This window comes from Ailuropoda melanoleuca, chromosome 11 (assembly GCF_002007445.2).
Source record: "Ailuropoda melanoleuca isolate Jingjing chromosome 11, ASM200744v2, whole genome shotgun sequence".
NCBI classification, from domain to species: domain Eukaryota; kingdom Metazoa; phylum Chordata; class Mammalia; order Carnivora; family Ursidae; genus Ailuropoda; species Ailuropoda melanoleuca.
This window is the reverse complement of record NC_048228.1, coordinates 73,151,281-73,171,653: the sequence shown is the minus strand read 5'-3', so window position 1 is coordinate 73,171,653 and position 20,373 is coordinate 73,151,281. Positions and strand designations below refer to the sequence as shown.

The following is a 20,373-nucleotide window of genomic DNA, read 5'->3' as shown; positions in this document are numbered from 1 at the left end:
TTTTTACCATGGCTTCTTTTCATTAATTACATACCAATCCCATGAAATAATTTCAGTTTTCAAGAATACTTCCTTGTTTGATGCCTTTTGCCATGCTACTTCCTAGCCTGGAATGCCTTCCCTCCATCCTGTTTTTCATGTCATCAATCCCCTCTCATACTTTGGTCTTGGCTTAGTGTTGGTCCTCAAAAAGACCTTCCTCACCACTCCATCTAGCACAATATTTGGCCATCTGCACTCTTCACAGTGTTCAGATTACTTCCATCATGGCATTTTTCGAAATGTATAAATTCTTTCTTTAGTTGTGTAATTATTTGACTGACATCTTCCTTTCTCATTAGAATCTAAGTTCAATAAAGCCTGGTGCTACTTCTGTCTTGTTTACCATTATCAACTGTACACTTAGCATGATGCTTTCCACCAGGTAGGCATATAATATGCAGCTGAATTAATGAACTTGAAAATATAAATAATATTTACCTGCATTTCTATACTAGTATAAGTGTCTTCTTAGTTATATAAATGCAAACAAAATTGAACCAGCTATGAATTATCCAAAATTGTGAAGAGTGTAAATCAACAGATTTAGAGGACCAAGTGGCCTAGAACAGAATTTCAAATATCAGTTATTTTCAATTAAGAATTCTAATTGAACATAATTAAAATAAAATAAAATAAAATAAAAAGAATTCTCAAAATGTCCAGGTGAAATGAGATATGAAAGGGCCTCTGAAAGCCCAGGAGGATCTGAAAACAAGCCTGGATTTCCTGTCCTTCACTGTCATTGGGTTTCTCTCTCTCTTCTTTCCCTTGCTGATGATGCATTTTTCCAGACCTGGCTGGAGTATAGAAGGAAAGGAGCTGAGGGCCTACCGTTAATGAAAGCTATAAAACAGCTTTTCTTCTGTAATGACACACGCAGTTCCCATGTTACAAATGGAGGGTCATCCCCAAGTACATAACTGATAGCCAGATATAGCTAACACATTTTAAGCACTACGATGTGTCAGGTTGAATGTTAAGCCTGAGGGTGTCATTTATAAAAAACTTCACTACTAGATAGGAGGTAAGTTCTATTGTTAATCTTATGTTACAAATACCAAAATGGAGGCTAAAGAGGTTTCTTGACATAAGCAGGTCTCCTGTCTACTAAGGGGCTGAAAAAGAGCACAAACTCAGATGTGTGTGACTTCTAAACCTCTGCTTTAAACATCATACTGTGTGACTTTCTTTTTGAGGAAGCTATTTGAAACCTGTGAGTACACTTTTTCCTAAATTTTTCCAAGTAAAGTTTATATCACTAGGTGGATCTTCTAAAAAGACTCCTTAAACCATAAAGTATGTAACATTGTAATGTTTATATTACCATTATTTCAATTCTACCTAAATATCATTTAAAATAATATCGAATTGCACTTAGAGAGAATTTGGACCTTGGGAATGTTCCTTAACCTCTCCCTGCTTCAGCTTCTAGTAAGAAAAAAGGGGGATAATTATACCAAAGCCATAATGAACTGCTGTGAGAATTAAATGAATAGATGAATATTCAAACCACACTGAAAAGCACAATCTCTTAGTTGAGAGTAGTAACAGTTATAACTCTATTACAAGCTAAACAATGATTGCTGGCTTATAAGATATATAGATAATATACTTTATATCTTTGGAAGAAGACATAAACATTGCATGGAAGAACTCAAAAAAGGTGTCTTGGAAGAGGGACATTTAAGTTAAGATTTATGGTGTAGGTCCCAGACATTTTGACAAAGAAACATAAATGCAAATGTCCTTTGTTACAAGAGGAGTCTATGCATAGAAACTCTGTACTGACTCTTACCAACTCCTTCCTGCTTGACACAAATAACCTTCGATTGTATATAAACCCACAGGTGATGCTAAAATTATTTAACAAACTCTGAAGCAGACGCACTAACAAATCAGAACAGGTACTCTAACTAATCTGAACGAGTATCACCTGTAAATACCCAGAGGGCTGTGCCCTTATGTACCAGACAAATAACACCCCTGCATGTTTGTATGTTGGTGGGTTTTTTTTTTAACCCCAATTCTGTGAATGCTATAAAAAGCAGTGGTCAAAATAATTTTCATGTATGTTTGTAACTTTTATTGACTTAAACTACAAAGAACAAAATTTCATGATATTTTTTTCTTCGTTGCCCAAAGTATGGCTTCAATCTCTGAATGTAAGTATAAACTTCAGAGGCAAGCTCAGTACCTGACAAGATGATGGCTTGACTTCAAATGCCCTCTTGGAACTTGGAAACTTGATTATTTTCAGAACCAACAGCAAGCAAAAGTGCAACAGTTATAAGTACTATCTTTAGTCAAAACCCAGTGGTGGACACCTGTAATTTCTTACCAATTCATTAAATGAAACACAGGGCATCCTCACTGGTGCTAAATCTTCTCAATTCCTAGACATAGCCCAGTGAAGCCTTTATTGACTTTATAGCTGACATACAGTTCTTAGATCTGCTAAAGCAGAGTACACAGAGAAGTCCACACAATATATTCTATTACTATTCTTTGTAAGACACAGATGTGCTAGTGATAGTATTAAAAAATATTCAGACATTAGGCCATTACTAGAAGATATTACCTTGCCCTATTCATTACTAACTTCTATTAAAAAGAACCAAATTGATATCGTATGTTATAAATCCTCCTTGAGTATCATACAAGCCTCTGATCAAGGCAGACCATCAGTAGGCTGAGTACTTGGGCCAATGATTTTGACCCTTCCAGACTAATGTTACTTTATTCAGTGTGACCCTTAGCTTACACTCAGACCCTCAGAGCCTTGTAGAGAAATAGTGCAATGAACTCTATTGTTGCATTAACTTTCAAACCAGTACTAACTGCCACAAAGTGATTTTTTTTTAATGTTCGTATTCCTATATAAAGTTTTTGTTTCTTTTGAGAATTAGGCAAGCTCTGATAGTTCATACTAATTTCCCATAGTCTAATTTTATCATTCTGTATTTCTGCTTTAAGTTTCTTAGGTAGGCCACTTCATATAAGTCAGAAAATTTAAGTAAAGAAAACAATATTAAATGTGAAGAATGAAACCAAACAGAAGGAAAATGGGGGAAATGAAAGCCAATGGACACTGATATTTTCTATTAATTTTAAGTAACGCCTAAGGTTTTTGTTACCAATTCAAGGATGACTGACATAATACCTCTCACCAGAATTCTTACCCATTACGTTTCACTAGACTTCTCTATCTACACATGCCATGAGTAATTACAACATAAAATATCCAGAAATGAACTCAGGTTACTTTTACTCCCAACCTAATTCTGTACACCTTCCTACATTCCCTAATCTGTAAATGATACCACAATTGAGCCAGGAACTGATAATCAACTCACACCGACCCCCTACTCAGATCCACTTTATACTGACTCAGCTCAAAATCACTTCTTATTGCAGTAAGTACTCCTTCCATGTCCTAGTGTTTGTCTCAATAATGGCATGTATACTTTTTTCACTTATTTTTTTCTTCCACTGATTGTAAGCTCCTTGAAAGCAAAAACCGTGCAAAGCAAAGCTCCAGCATAGTTCCTGGCACAGAAAAGGTTCACAAAATGTTTACTTTACAGTGAATGATATGTATGAGAATGATTACTGTGACAAAAAATATATATATTTAGAAAATACATCATATATAAAACGAAGTATTTTGTAGAGTAGGCATTTGTTAGATTCATAAAAACTAGATTCCCATAGTATGTCCTACAATTCTGCTATGTAATTCTCTTGAAAGTCCTCAATTTTACCATTCCACATGTTTGTGAAAGTTGTGTTGCTATAATTGAGACTCATATAAGTGGGAAGGGGGAAAATATGGCCAAACACAAAATAGGTAAATTATGTATTTTTACACATTATTTGGGGAAAAGAGTAAAATATGCTGCTATAAAATTTGTTGATGCTGTTCCTGAAGTGGAATGAAAACGAAATACAGCCCATACTAGTTAAATTTTCTATTTTTTAAACAATTTTATAGGATTCAGAATATTCTGATTAATTACTTCATTAGGATGTCTGAATATATATTTAAGATTTCAAGTCTAGAAAATTCCTGATTATAGAAATTAAAATGTCTTACACCATGGGGCAAACTAATCTCAGCAACCTTAGAGTATTAGATAAAATAATGTGTTAAAAACTGCTCTATCTAAAATATAGCCATCTATTAGCAAAGTGACCTGGGATATAAATAAAAATAATAATCACATGGTTTCAGAATTGGAAAGAATAGCAGAGACTGTCCTTAGAATAAGGAAATGAAGATCTCATAAATGTAACACTAAATAAGACAGGCTTTGGAAAAAACCCAAGGTAGCCAAAGTGGCATATCTATGCTCTTGCTATATATACAATGTTGCTTTTTTAGTCAATTGTGGCTACTAGCAAGCCCATTAACTGTAAAGCAACAACATGCTCTTTGGTCAGATAATGCTGCTGTTAACTGTCTGCTAACCATCCTGACTGAGAAAAGTGATACTTACAGAAGATTGTTCGAAGGTTATACAGTCCATCCACTTCTCTAAGTACTCTAAAGACTTTCCTTGGATTAAATTGGGCCATGAGAAAGCTATATACTTGGACCATATTAGCTTAGCTCCTTGAAGAATTGCCTTCACTGAGCTGTATGTTAATGTAATGCCTTCAGCTTTTATTGAAGGGGACTACAAGAAACATCAATATGAAATTCATTACTGCATTTATTGGGAAAATGTTGACATTACTTTCACCAGTACCCAGATTTCCCTAATATAAAACTGTAAGATACTGTATTATATAATTCAGTGTAGGAAAATATTTTCCCTAAGAAAATTTATGCTTTCATTTTTTGATTAAAAAAAGATAATAACTCCCCCCTACCCCATGGCTTACTCTGGTAGCCAAGAAGCTCAGAATTTAAAGCTCAACTTCTCTAGCTCTTAATGTTCTGACCCAAATGGTGGACATATTTGCATTCTATTTTCTTTCATTCTGATATCTTATTTCTACTTATGTTTTATTTTATAAGAGTTTAAGTACATGCATTCTTTTGGTAAACTGACTGAAATGCTTGTGGAACAAGGCAGGATGTTAAAAAATGCAAATAAATGAATAAAACACTTGAAATGTGATGTTTTCTATGAATGGCATGGCGTGAATCACAAAACAATGGCACGTTTCATGTTAGTTTGGATATTATGTTGTTAAGTCTGTGTTTTAGGTAATTTAATATCTAGTGTGTTTCCATAGAATATGTTTTTTCTGGCCATTGTAGAACCACTGACTCAGATTTAGAAATGGAAGCAATATCAAGAGACCAAAGTTATTTATTTTTAATTTAATTCAAATAAACTATGTGCTGTTAGGTGAGGTAATAGCAGAGAAAATGATGAGTAGGACAAAACTATTATCCTCTTAGATCATGTAGCCTACTGTTGGAAACAGAAATATTTATAGTAAAAGTATAATTTAATAAGGTTACACAAAAGGAATTTGTGTCGGGTACTGTAGAAACATAATAGGGGGTGGCAATTACGTTCATTTAGAAAGTTTCAATATTAAGTAAAATCAGATGGATATTAAGAAGTAAGTAGGAGTTACCAGTCATGGAAGGAAGGAGGGGGCTATTTAGCAAAAGGGATCAGCACATCTAATGTCATGGAGATGCGTAGTGGCATGGATATTTGGGGATGTTTGTAAAGGCTAGAGGAAGAATATGAGCATGGATTTTAGCTCTGTGTTCAATCTTGGATGCACCACTTATTAGACGTGATCCTGAGCAAGTAATTTTATGTGATCAATCCTATAGTTTCTCATTTCTATTTTTTGAAGATTTTATTTATTTTTATTGTTTTTGTCAGAGGGAGAGAGAGAAATTGTGTGTGAGCTCAAGCAGAGGGAGTGGCAAGCAGAGGGAGAAGCAGGCTCCCCACTGAGCAACGAGCATGATGTGGGGCTCCATCCCAGGACCCTGGGATCATGACCCAAGCCGAAGGAAGATGCTTAACCAGCTAAGCCACCCAGGTGTCCCTAGTTTCTCATTTCTAACACAGAGATATTCCCAGGCATGTAGTAGTAAGTGCACAATAAATAACAGTAATATTTTCCTTATTTTTCAACATATATATAAACAAACTTATGAGAAAGCTATATATTTGGGCCATATTAGCTGAGCAGCTTCAAGAATTCATTAAAGAATTCAGCAGTTAACATTAAGAATTCAACAATTCCTTAAAGATCTGAAAAATGAAATGATCAGATTCTCGTTTCAGGAAGATGACCCTAGCACTAACATGGAGGACAGACCAGAGGGAGATGACTAGGGACAGGGAGAAATAATGAGACTCAAAATAATGAGAGATAGTGAGGGCATAGTTCATGACAAAGAGACAGGAAAACAAGTACCATCTGATGGCAGGTTAGATGTTAAGGGATACTTCCAAGTTGTTGGTATGTGAGATTAGGTTTTGCCATAGATAAAAAATAAGTAAATAAATACATGTGGGTAGGGGAAAGATAGAAAGTCAATTTAGAAGATTTTATTTTTGTTTGTTCTTTCTTTAAAACAAGAGACACATAAAAATTGGGATGTTGTATTCACATAGAAATGCCTAGGGAACAGATTTGATATATGATCCTGAAAGTTTAAAGGAAGTATGGAAGGTAAGATAAAGGCATGAGCTGTAGATTTGATTTGGTTCTATTTCATTCATTCATCCCATATTTATTATTTATTATTTTTATTTTTTTAAAGATTTTATTTATTTATTTGACAGAGATAGAGACAGCCAGTGAGAGAGGGAACACAAGCAGGGGAGTGGGAGAGGAAGAAGCAGGCTTCCAGCGGAAGAGCCTGATGTGGGGCTTGATCCCAGAATGCCAGGATCATGCCCTGAGCCGAAAGCAGACGGTTAACGACTGAGCCACCCAGGCGCCCCTCATCCCATATTTATTGAGCAACTAATATATACAAGACCCTGTGAAAGGGCCAAGGATAAATGATTTATTGAAATAAACATGGTCATTGTTATAATGATCAATGAAGAAAATGAGACATAAATATGCAATTGCAAACTGTGATAAAGGATCTAATGCAAAATGGCAGGATACAATATGCACTTACAATCAGATCGAAACATTTGGGAGACACAAGGTTCAGAAGCTTCTTAAATACTGACACTTGTGCTGAGGATGAATAGGGACTATCTATTTGGGGACAGTAAATGGGTGGACAGTGTGTTCAGTGTCGCAGACAACCCCACAAATATCGTCAGTAAAACCTTTAAAGTAAGAATCACATAGTGATTAGTAAAGACAAAAAACAACAATAAAATAAAGCCAAATGACTGTCTTTGGGGATAAACAAGGACAGATACTAGGGAGACTGGATCTACTCTGAACTCAGGCAGACTCTCAGAATAGAATGCATAGAGGCAGCTGCCAGAATTTGAGGGCAAGAGGTTGATATTCTAAGGCCTGTTTTAAAGAGGGAAAGAAGAGAAAATGCTGCTGAGTTGGGCCTGCAATGCTGAAACACAGCAGTATTCAATGGGTTCAATGGGGATCCCTTGAGAAAAATGAAAAATTATTATCTGATCTGAATATGTGGGGGTTATTGGTGTTCTTCAGTTAACACGACAATAAATGGAAAGGAAATCAGATTACAGTGGGCTGAATATTCAACTGAAAGTAAGAACACAGACATTGTAAGAAATGCTTTCAAAAAAGCTTGAATGAAGAAAAAGGATAGAATCTGAAGGTGTGAATGGGGACATTGGATCTGGAGAGAGTTTTGGTTTTGTTTCATGGTAAATTAAGCATACTCTTTAACTGAAAGGAAGAAGGCAGTCAAAAAGGAAAAGATGGCTTTGAAGAAAGGAGAAGAAATACTAACTGTTGGTTCAAGGCTGAGAAAAGAACAAGAAAGAAAGAAAGAGTTTAAGAGCTGGAGTGGAAGAATTAGTTTTGGCCAGGGGAAGAATGTTGGGTATCAGGGAAGGTTCCAGAAAAACTTGGGGGAATTTCACAAGATGATATTTTTATATATGGAAGGGCATAAAACATGGAATCGAATCATTTGATTCAGTATTACATTTTTAGTATGATAAGGTTTTGTTATCTAGTTTCACACCTGAGGCTAAAAGCGGTATAACATCTTGTCCAAGATCAAAGAAGCAGGGTAGGCTATGTCTTCTAACAGAGGGCTCAAATGCAGCTTGAATATGGATTGAGTGGATTTATGTATTGGCATAAACTAACTTTAAAGATCATCAGAGCACAATCTACATAAAAATTGTGTTAAATACATATTTCTTTTTTCAAACATATACTACTGATATGTGTCATTGAGACATTATTCTTATGAGACAGCATAATATTTGCCAGTTTACAAATGTTTAAGAGCTTTTCATCTGCTCTTTGGATTGACAGATAATTTAACTGCATTTGCTTATGATACCAACTTCAAAAGCAGAGGACTTCTACCTGTCTGATAAAACTGGAAGGATGCCAATATGGGCAGTGGATAAAAGCTCTGTAATTCAAGAAAATTATCATTTTTCCACTTAAAAATTAAATCTAAGGAAAATTACAGCAGAGATAGCTGAAATTAGATTATACTGAAGTATTTTTTGAGGCAGATATGCTAGTTTGGGTCACTTTACTTGATTTCCATTCATTTCTAAGGACCTAGTTATTTCCAAGCTAGGTTTAGGAAGCACCTCCCAAAATTGATTTGAATCAAGAAATTGGGTTGAGTACCCAATTCACCATTGTCAAGTTCTAAACTCTTTTCTGTGAAGTCAAAGAAGTCTTCTCATTGGTGTTGCATTGCCAGACTTAATAACAGAAACTCCTTGATTCTTTAATTCAACAAAAAACTCTGAAGTGCTAGCAAGCGCATGCCATTGTGCTTGGCCCCTCTAGCTATGGAAAAATGAATAAGAACAAGCAACATGCTGGATGTAATGTTTCCTTTAACTTAACCATGAACTTGAACCACTTAGAACTGAAAAAATATAGAACTCATTAATTATTTTCCTACAGATTATGTTGGAACATCAATGATTTTGTCCTAGATTTGTCTTTGCTCTGTGTGATTTGGTATGTGGTTTGACTTAAACCCAATATTCATTACTACTAGGTTATTGCTTTTAGAATGCATTATCAAGAATGTGTTTTGCACTTGTAACTACCTCTGTTTTCCAAGTTCAGGGAGAAGGTATTTTATTTGATATGCCAAATCACAATGTCAATTTGACTGGCACCCTCATAGCATTAAAAAGTGATCTATCAATAAATATCTATACAGAGCATTTACACCACAAACCCTTTATCTTTTCTGACTTATTTGTAAATATGTTTGGCATTTATAAACATAACTAGCATTTAATATTCAAAAAAAGTTAGTATGAAAGTACATGTATAACTAATATAACTTAAAAAAGTAATTGCATAGATAGCAATGAAAAAGCAGTACATTATATGGAAAATGAAAACATAAATCAACAATAAAATGTAATGGAAATGCTGAAATAGCATAGAAGTTAAGCATAGAAAATTAATCAGATTCCCTTTAATATTCACTCAGTGGCTGTTCATATGCAAAACATCACTTATAAAATGAAATGAACCAGTACTTATTAAAACTTACACAGTTTATAAAATTAAGAAAAAAGAGCAAGATTTTTAAATTATCACATCAACCACTTATATGCTTAAACTGCAATATGGTCCTAGAAATGGGAAAAATTATATTTAAATAACTGATAAAGAAGTAAAATCATTGAATATGTTATTCTAAATTTAATGGAAGAAGTATTTTAATAGATATTTTGTTAAAAAGAAGCCCTCCAAGTAGAACTGAACTATTAAGAAAACTTAATATCTCATTGTGATATATCCAAAACTTCCTCTTAATGAAGATGAGTAATAATCTATAAAATAAACAAAACAGCTATTATATTAATGCTCAAAACTCCCACTAGCTTCAGTACTTGCAACCTAAAGATGGACACCAATAATTTCCAAATAAATTCATCTTAAAAACAAATAACTCTTATAGACTACATTAGCAACTTAAAATTTCTGGGCATTCCAGCACCTACTTATTCCATACAACCTGGGAGAAATAACAATGTTGCCTGAAATTCTATCCAAGCAACAGAGATGGGGGTAGGTGAAGAGTAACTCAACACACTGAAGGATCTAAAATTCTATAACAGGTAAATCAATGCCCACTTTCTTTTCCAAATCTCTCGATTAAGAAGCAGTGTGGTATTTAGGAGCATGGATTTCATGGTCAGATAGATCTGCATTCGAGTATACTTACTAACTAGTTGTGTGAGGGTGGGCAAGTAAATAACTTCACTAAGTCTTAGCTTCTTCATTAGAAGAATGAGAATTAAAAAGAGACCCTAATCATAAAGTTTAAAGATTACATGATAGAACATATGTAAAAAACTTAGCACAATGCCTGACACACAGTCAGAGCTCAACAGATGCTGGGGAGTTTGAACAGAAGTAATACTATAATAAGCACTGCTAAAGAATTTCAGGCAAGAGCATCCTTTAAAAGAAATCTGCATGATTTCTATATATATACATATCTATGACATAGATATAAAGATACAGATAATTTACATTTGAATGTTCTTCATGTCAATTTTTAGGAACTATCTGTTACAAGCTAAATCTGTTAGGGGATTCTCTTAATCATGGTGAGAAGGAAGTTCTCACTTACCTTGTCGTTTACTACACTCTTCCCATCCCAAGCCCATCCTCTTTTGGTGAAGTAGTTAACAGTTGCAAATTCAATTAGGGCAGAGAACACAAATGCATAGCAAACAGCGATAAACCAGTCCATGGCAGTTGCATATGCCACTTTGGGGAGGGAATTCCTCGCACTGATGCTTAGAGTTGTCATTGTTAGAACAGTTGTTACTCCTGCAGAAAGACAGAAACCAAAAACATCAACAGATCCTAGCAAGACAGAATTGGAAATATTCTTTTTTTCAAAGCTGCTTTCACTGCCAGTTCTATCCACTTAAAAAAAAAACAAACAAACAAACTGGAAGAACAGTGCAAAGTTAATTACCACAAATGACTATCATGATTCTTGAAGTAACTCTGAAATGCCTTCGGTTTTCATTTTTGTTAGTATGAATCTCCTTTTTCTCTTTTTAGTATTGTTAAGGTTAAACAGACGGGTGATATTCAAAGTAGAATTTCCTATGAGGAAAGCAGTTACTTTAAATTGATCCATTGCACATTAACATTAATTTTTAAAAAATCCTACAAAAAGCCTCACATGAATTTGTTTATCATTTATTTAAATCATGCTAGCAATGGACCAATCATCCACACCAGTGATCACAATGGAACTATGATTAAGAAGTTCTTTATTCTAAGTATAGCTACCCAAATATGAAATTAATTCTGGATCACTCACATTGTGAGGACATAATTTCTTTCATAATGAAGCTTAGAATCTATAGAAAATAAAGCAAGCAACTAAACCTCAAACTTTATAAAAATGCAAATCACTACTTTTAAGGAATATTTTATGCCTCTGTTGGTTTAAAAAGTAATTTAGTCCCTTTCATTGTAAAGTTTTTCTGTCAGTATTCAGGGAGTCACAATAATTAAGTAAAAAGAAAGCAATAACTCAGGAGGTAAGTTGCAATATCAGCTGTCAAAATGTCTGCAATTACCTGTTTTATCAAAGATCCAACAGAAGTTTAATTATGTACATAGAGGATACATTAAATTAAAAGAGTTAAAATGTTAAAGAAATGTTCATTCATATATTAAAGTTTTATTGTATTGTATTTTTTGCTTTCCCTTAGGATAAATAAGGCAGCTTTTTCATCTCATCTACAACAGAGTTAGTAATTCAAAACAGCAAAATAATTCTATTTAATCATGAGTGAATGCATCTAGGAATATGATGGTAGTAGTAGGAATAAAAGATAGAAAAATAAATTTAGCTCACCTGCTGCTAAGCCAGTATTAAAAAACACATCTATGGAAACACATTGCCTTTTCATGCATCAAACTAAAAGGTTTTAGATTGTGAGGATGTTGTCTTTTGAGAATTTGGTACACTATAATAATTAAATAGCAGATAGGATAGAAACAACCACACATACCCACAACCAAAACCGTATCAATACTTCAAGGCCTGTATGTGTGCCCGGTATAGCAATGCAAATGACAAATCAACATGTGAAAATATATTTAACTTCACTAGCAGTTAAGGAAATACAAACAAAGTGATAATGACATACCTTTTTAAAACCATATAGTCAGCAAAGTGTTAGCAAAATTTAAAATATCTATACCATGGTAGTATTGAGGAGAATGTGGGATAATGGACATCCTCTCTGAATAGGGATTACAAATTGGTGTCATATCTCAGAAACTGTTACTTAATCCAAAGTCATAAAGATTTAGGCCCATGTTTTCTTCTATGAGTTTTATACTTTTTGCTCTGACATTTAGGTCTTGGTCCATTTTAGAGTAATTTTTATGTATGGTGTGAGGTAGATGTCCAAATTCATTCTTGGGCATGTGGATAGCCAGTTGTACCAGTACCATTTGTTGAAAAGACTTTTCTTTCACTATTGAATGGTGTTAGGATTGTTGTTGAAATCAACAGACCATACCGTAGCAACTTCTTATTATATATGTCTCCTGAGGCAAGGGAAACCAACTCAAAAATAAACTATAGGGACTTCATCAAAATAAAAAGCTTCTGCACAGTGAAGGAAATGATAAACAAAACTAAAAGGCAACCTATAAAATGGGTAAGATATTTGCAAGCATATCTGATAAAGGGTCAGTATCCCAAAATATATAAAGAACTTATCAACTCAGTACCCCCAAAATGAATAATCCAATTAAAAAATGGGCAGAAGACACAGACATTTTTCCAAAGAAGATATACAGATGGCCACCAGACATATGAAAAGATGTTCAACATCACTGATCATCACAGAAATACAAATCAATGATATATCACCTCACACCTGTCAGAATTGCTAAAATCAACACCACAGGAAACAACAAGTGTTGATGAGGATGTGAAGAAAGAGGAACCCTCTTACACTGTTGGTGGGAAAGCAGATTGGTGCACCATTGTGGAAAACAGTATGGAGATTCCTCAAAAAGTTAAAAATAGAACTACCCTATGATCCAGCAATTACACTACTAAGTATTTACCCAAAGAATACAAAAACACTAATTCAAAGGGATACAAGCACACCAATGTGTATAGCAGCATTATCTACAATAGCCAAATTATGGAAACTGCTCAAGTGTCCATCAACCGATGAATGGATAGAGAAGATGTGTTATATATATACAATGGAATATTATTCAGCCATAAGAAAGAATGAATCTTGCCATTTGCAACAAAGTGGATGGAGCTACGGAGCATTATGCTAAGTGAAATAAGTCAGTCAGAGAAAAAGAAATAACATGTGATTTCACTCATGTGTGGAATTTAAGAAACAAAGCAAACAAGCTTAGGGGAAGAAAATAGAGAGACAAACTAAGAAACAGACTTTTTTTTTAAAGATTTTATTTATTTATTTGACAGAGGGAGAGACAGCCAGCAAGAAAGGGAACACAAGCAGGGGAGTGGGAGAGTAAGAAGCAGGCTCCCAGCGGAAGAGCCCGATATGGGGCTTGATTCCAGGACTCTGGGATCACGCACTGAGCTGAAGGCAGACGCTTAATGACTGAGCCACCCAGGCGCCTCAGAAACAGAACTCTTAACTATAGAGGACAAACTGATGGTTAGCAGAGGAGAGGTGGGTGAAGGGATGCGTTAAATAGGTGATGGGAATGAAGGAGGGCACTTGCAGTGAGCACTGGGTGTTGTATGGAAGTGATGAATCACTGAAACTAATATACACTGTATGTTAACTGGAATTTAAATAAACACTTAAAAAAAAGAAATCAACTGATCACAGGTATATGGGTTTGTTTCTGCATTTTCAGTTCTATTCCATTAATCTGCACATTGATCCTTATGCAAGTTTCAGACTGTTTTGATGACTATAGCTTTAGAGTAAGTGTTGAAATTGGGAAGCTTGAATCCTCCAAATTTCTTACCCTTTTTCAGACTGTTTTGGCTATTCACAGTCCCTTGTATTTCCATGTGGTTTTATGATAAATTTGCTCATTGCTGCAAAAAAGATCATTGGAATTTTGATAGGTATTGTATTTAAACTCCTGTTTTGAGCACAATTGCCATCTTAACTATATTAAGTCTTCCAATCCCTGAACACAGGATATCGATTTAGCCTTTATAATTTTGTGTGTGTATACACACACACACACACACACACGCACGCGTAATCTGTTTACTTAGAGCGTCTTTAATTTCTATTAGCAACATTTTGTAGTTTTCAGTGTACAAGTCTTTCACCTTTAAGTAAATTTATTTATAGGCACTTTATTTGGATGCTAATGTAAATGGAAGTATATTCTTAATTTCTTTTTTAGATTATTCGCTGCTAGTGTACAGAAACACAACTGATTTTTTTTTTTTGGCCTTGTACCCTGCAACTTTGCTGAATGTATTAGCTCTAATAGTTTTTATGTGGTTTGCTAAAGGTTTTCTGTATATAAAATTGTGTCATCTATAAATAGAGCTTTAATTGTTCCTTTCCAAACTGGATGCCTTTTATTTGTTTTTCTTGCCTAACTGCACTGGCTAGAACCTGCAGTATCATGTTGAGTAGAACTGATGAAGGCAGACCTCCCTATCTTGTTTCTGTTGTTAGCACAGAAGTTCTTAATCTTCATCTCTAAGTAGGATGTTAGCTGTGGACTTTTCTTCCATCCACTTGTATCAGGTTGAGAAAGTCCTTTTCTCATGCCAGTTTGTTGGTGTTTTTTATCATGAAAGCATGCTGTGTTTCATTTTTTAGTGTTTTGAGAAGATTGTAGGTTTTTTCCATACCCCGTAAATTTGTTGTTTATATTGATTGATTTTTGTATGTTGAACCAAACTTTCACTCCTGGGATAAATCCCATTTGGTCATCACATGTAATCTTTTTTATATGTGGCCAGTTTCAGTTCACTAGTATTTTGTTGAAGACATCTATATATCTAAGGGATATTGATCTGTAGAGGTTTTTTGGGGTTTTTTGTTTTATTTTTTTACTTGTTATTTCTTTGTTTTGGTTTTCTTGGTAAATGGCCCCACAGAATGAGTCAAGAAGTTCCCTCATTTATTTTTTCAGAGTTTGAGAAAGAATGGTGTTAATTCTTTTTTCAGTGTTTGGTAAAATTCACCAGCAAGGCCATCTGGCCTTGGACTTCCATTGATTTTTGTTGTTGTTGTTGCTCACTTCATAGTTTCACTTGCTATAGATTTTCTCAGACTCTTGACTCATTTTTGGTAATTTGTTGTTTCTAGGAATTGGTCCACTCTAGGTTATCTAATTTTGGGGGATACAATTGTTCACAGATTCCCTTAGAATCTTTTTTATTTCCATAAGGAGAGTAGTAATGTCCCCCTCTTGCTTCCTAAATTTAAAGTTTTGTGTTTTCTCACTTTTTTCTTGGTCAGTCTAGCTAGTCTTGTCAACTTTGTTGATCTTTATGGTAGTGTGGTGATTCTCTCTAATGTTATTTCTATTCTCTATTCCATTTATCTCTGTTCAGATTTGTACTAATTCCCTTCTTCTTGCTTTGGGTTGTGTTTGCTTTTACAGAAGCAGAGGCAGAAGCAACAACAACATTTGCCTGTAAATGCTTTCAGTGGCATCTCCCTGGTAGCAACTTTTGTACTAGGGAATTCTGAGTCCGGTAATATACAAAGACAAGTTTTTTGCAAATGCCTTCCAGGAAGACACCATAAGGTGATGACAATGTTTTCTGAAGGAACTCCACTTTCCTCCCCCTAATACCAGGAGGCTTTTATTTGGAAGGTGTTACTCCATCATTTTTGTTAGTATCTACCCTAAGCCCCAGCAATTCTTCTAGATGGGGCAGAACAGTATAAGACACTGGTTAACAGTGTTGCTATGTCCTCAGATGGCCTCACAGTCTGGTGGCCTAGGTTTGAATCCTAGCTCCCCTACTTGCTGTTTATGTGACTTTGAGCAAGTTCCTCAACTAATCTCATTACTTTCCTCAACTACAAAACAGAATTATAAACTATACCTTCTTCAGAGGTATGTTGTGAAGGTTAAGTATGCATTTGGCACAAAGCGTGGCGCATCGTAAGTATTCAATAAATGTTAGCTATTTTAATTCTTCTCGTTTTTGTTGTTATCACTACCGCAATTATTAGAAATCTATCTTACTGAAATGACAGCAGGAAAATATATAGCAATAAATGATACACAAGGCTCTTCACATGAAAACGTTTTGTAAAAGTAAAAAAAAAAGTAGCAAACGTTGGCATATTCATTGATTGGTAAATAGTTTAATAAATTGTTGTTTATCTACACTAGTAATTACATCACAACAACATTACAAAGAGTAAAGTAGGGTTATTCATTTACTGCAAATATATCTATAATACGTTTTGCTTAAAAACATTTCATGATTCAATTTTCATGAAAACATACGCACTTGGATTTGTGTATCAGTATAGATATACCTGCATAGCTTAGTTAACAAAACATAAAATTAAAAAATGACATGTCAGTCACCACTGTGGGGAAGAGGTGTTTTGTGGTTTGGATGGATGAAATAGAAAATGGACTTCTGACTGATTTTTTATTGTTTTATTTCTTTGGTATTTTACCAAAAAGCATGAAAGGATAAAATCTGTAAGGATAGAATCTAACATGGTAGTATTAGTTGCTTTGGGGAATTAATATTGAAGGGAATCCATTTTTTCTTTTTTCCTTTTTTCCCTGCAGTGAACTTGCTTTGCTTTTGTGATAAGAAAAAATATATATATATATAAAATTTTTAATTTAAATAAGGGATACTTGATGACATTTAACATTTGCAATTCAAGTGTGAATTTCTGGGAATGACTGATGGATACATTAATGCTAGTTTAAAGCAAATCTATCAAAAAACGCAAGTTCAAATTATGGCAAACCATAAATTTAATTATGATTCTTATTCTACACTGCTAGTTTAAAATTAGATCCGGGTCTAGTCATTCAAACCAATAAAACCTTATAGCAATTTCAATATTAATCTACTACTATGAGGCTATGTTTCAGCATATTCAAATCTTCCCATATCTAAATTTTATTTTCTTTCTTTTGATTTTGTAAACTTGGTAATTAAATTGTTAACATGGACTGTAAGTTTCTATCTCTTTTCCTCCTTCCCCTTTTTTTATTTTCACTGGAAGGATGTGATTCTCCTACGCCAGCTTTTCTGCCTGCTGGTTCACCTTTGCCTGTTCCCATCGCACCTTAAATACAAGAGGTGGGCATTAAATAAAGGGATGCACTTACCTGGAAAGCTCACAGGCCTTCCACATGCCTGACCCCCTCCACAATGGGCATTTTTCTATACGTACTAGGGCCTCCAAAAATGAATGTTCCCACATTTCTTTACAGACTCTTCCCTCATCTCCTCTGTGTGACTGCCATAACTCAATGCTTCCTTGGAAGGTAGTGTCTTTTTCAGAAAATAAAAGGCAAGTATCTTAAAGTGCTTTCAGCACTAAAATTCTACGCATGTATGTGAAATACGTGACCATTCCCCATACACAGACAATAGAACACATACAGCTCTTTGATATTCTGGTTTTAGTCTATGTTAATATTTCTTATTTCGAGGTATAGGTGCCAAAACCTCAACTCCTCGTAGCAGAGCAAATAGACCAAACCCCTTGACCTCAAGGGTAATGAGATCAAGTTCTGCATCGGGTTTGAGGGTTTGAGACCCTCTCTCCCCCTCCCCCTGCTCCTCCCTCTGCTCATGAACATTTGCATGCACTCTCTCTCTCTCTGTCTCTCTCTCTCTAAAATAAATAAATAAATCTTTAAAAAAAGGAATAGTGTTTTCCTATAGTGTTGATAGAGTGACCAAACGAGTTACTGCATAAAGCAGTGTCTTTATTATAAAAAGATATCTCAGTGCATGTGCAAAAGAATATTACCCTGAAAGCAAAGTCAAGACAAATTTAAATCAGAGAAATGAAATGAAATGAAACGAAACGAAATGAAATGAAATGAAATATAACACAATCCTCCTTTAGACCTTTATCCCCATCAAATGCTTGTACGTGAGTGTTTGTGATTGGGGTGTGGGGTGGAAGTTAGGAAGAAGTCTCAGAACCAAACAAGCTGCAATAGAACACAAATGTAAAATTGTTTGATACCACCTGCTGGTTACTGCTAGAAATGGCAGAAAAAAAAACACCCATTCTGATAATACAAGTGCTAGATTTTTTTTAACACTTATGAGTATGAAAGGTTACAATTTTATTTTATTTTTAAGGTTGCAATTTTAACTCATAACTGTGCTACATCTGAAGGATAAAAACGTTGAAACTTCATGTTAGAGACAGAAATTAGAACTTAGATGACGTATCTTGTCATAAAACCTAATTAAGTCAAACTCCACTAATTTAAAATTCGTGAGAATTTAGAAACGATCAATTATAATCTAGAAGAAGGTGTTTGAAAGGGTACTTTTAGTGTGCACAATACTGTGAAGGATTATAATTTTTTTTTTTGCTTACCTAAATGTATTCTGGATTTAATAAATTTAAAACTCATATCCCTTTACTCAATCCTCTTCTTCCTGAAGCCCCTTTCTCAGTGAAAGGCCTCTACGATCTAAAGCCATTTTCATATTAGAGACTGAAGTTGCAGTGACATGAATATTTTCTCTGTTTGGGTAATTTATCAGTCTAGTCAACATAATGTTTCCTCTACCTCGGATCTTTGCCTTCTTAGTCATCCCTCTTTTTTGACTTAGTGAGTTCCTATTTCTTCCCTAAGTAAATTATCGAGTGCCTACTACATGCCCAGTATTTTTGCGGGCACAGGGAACACACCAATGAACAAAATAGCAAAGATTCCTGCACCCTGGGAGCGCACATCCTGCTGAGGCTGCCCTATACAGCACAGTTTGCTCATTCTGCAGGATTTCACCCCTAAAGGCATCTGCAACCTGTCTATCAAACTGTCTTTTCTTGAATTTATGTTGGCTTATGTGACTAGATCCCCTCAACAGACTAGATGGAGTAGAGCCTTGTTTGTCTGCTCCCCCAATGGTAAAAGGGTGCTCAGTAGAGAGGAGGAGGTCATTAAATAGTTTTTAAATAAATCAACAAATAGTTACTGAAACTACTTCTCCAATGATTTGCAATTGATAAGCATTAATTTATTAGGATAACCGCTAAGAAATTTATTCCTTCTTTTCTAATGCAAGTATGCATTTAGTCCTCATGGTGTGCCATACATGGTAGAGCTGCGAGTGGGATGTGCGCAAAACCAAAAAAGATAAAAGATAAAAATATGTTTTTTTAAAAGGGCACAAAGAAACCTAACATCACGACAGGGCAAGGTCTATGATGAACTGTAATCAGGTGATCTACCTAGCCTGGGAATTTGAGTTAGGCTTCTCTAAGGAAATAAGGGGAAAAGCTAAAGTGGTCACCAGGCATAGGAGGATAATGCTAGACTGGGGAAAGAACATGCACAGGAAGCTGAAGCCAGGGACATGAGGAAACACGACATTGGAACATAAGAGCAATGGAAACATAAGAGCAATGGAAAGAAGCCTGAAAGGTTGGGAAGACAAAAGAGAAGAGTTTCATGGAAGATGTCCATACTCCGTCTCCAGCAATTCATCAGAATGAGCATTTAAGTGCCTCTACCAGGGCATGATGCTTTAAGCAGCACCTCTTACAGGTAAAAAAACAAAAAAAACCCAACTTAGGTGTGTCTCACTGAATGTGCCTGCCTCCTCACAATTTGGGATGGCAGTTTGCCTGTCACCTCAGTTCTCTTACAAATGCATTAAAAGTCTTTAATTTTCAGTTTGTTCATCTTTTCCTTGTTGCAAGGATGAAAGTGACAACTTGCAAGCTCTTCACATGTCAGCACTAAAACCTGAAGCCTAGTGCCTTGATGTTAATACAAGATTTTTTATAACAAGATTTTTTTTATTAGTCAAATGTCTATTTTTTCTACTTCTGAATTTCTGGTTGTATTCTAGGTAGTTGAGTTGGACAGATCATCAGAAAAACTGGGGAATATTTCACAATCAATATAATACAGGCACTTTCTGGAACTGATGTCAGCAGATGACTGATAGTCAACAAGGCAAATTCACAAATTTCCGAATTTGCCCAGCATAATTAAATTTGAAACACAGGTGCTCTAACAATCCACTGT

General features: G+C 34.9%; 1 protein-coding gene across 3 annotated transcripts in view; it reads right to left on the bottom strand.

The window, feature by feature from the left end:
* The window catches only part of GABRA2 (gamma-aminobutyric acid type A receptor subunit alpha2), a 122,575-nt gene that overhangs the window by 9,106 nt on the left and 93,096 nt on the right, over positions 1-20,373 (bottom strand). For 2 of the 3 annotated variants that reach the window (XR_004628885.1, XM_002917015.4), the window contains exon 9: positions 10,775-10,977. Coding sequence is in view for 2 of the 3 variants with exons in the window: in XM_002917015.4 (XP_002917061.1) it covers positions 10,775-10,977 (203 nt within the window). In the remaining variant the exon portion in view is untranslated. Of the gene's footprint in view, positions 1-480; positions 603-10,774; positions 10,978-20,373 lie in introns of all 3 variants that reach the window. The other variant, XM_019797257.2, reaches the window with a different exon arrangement.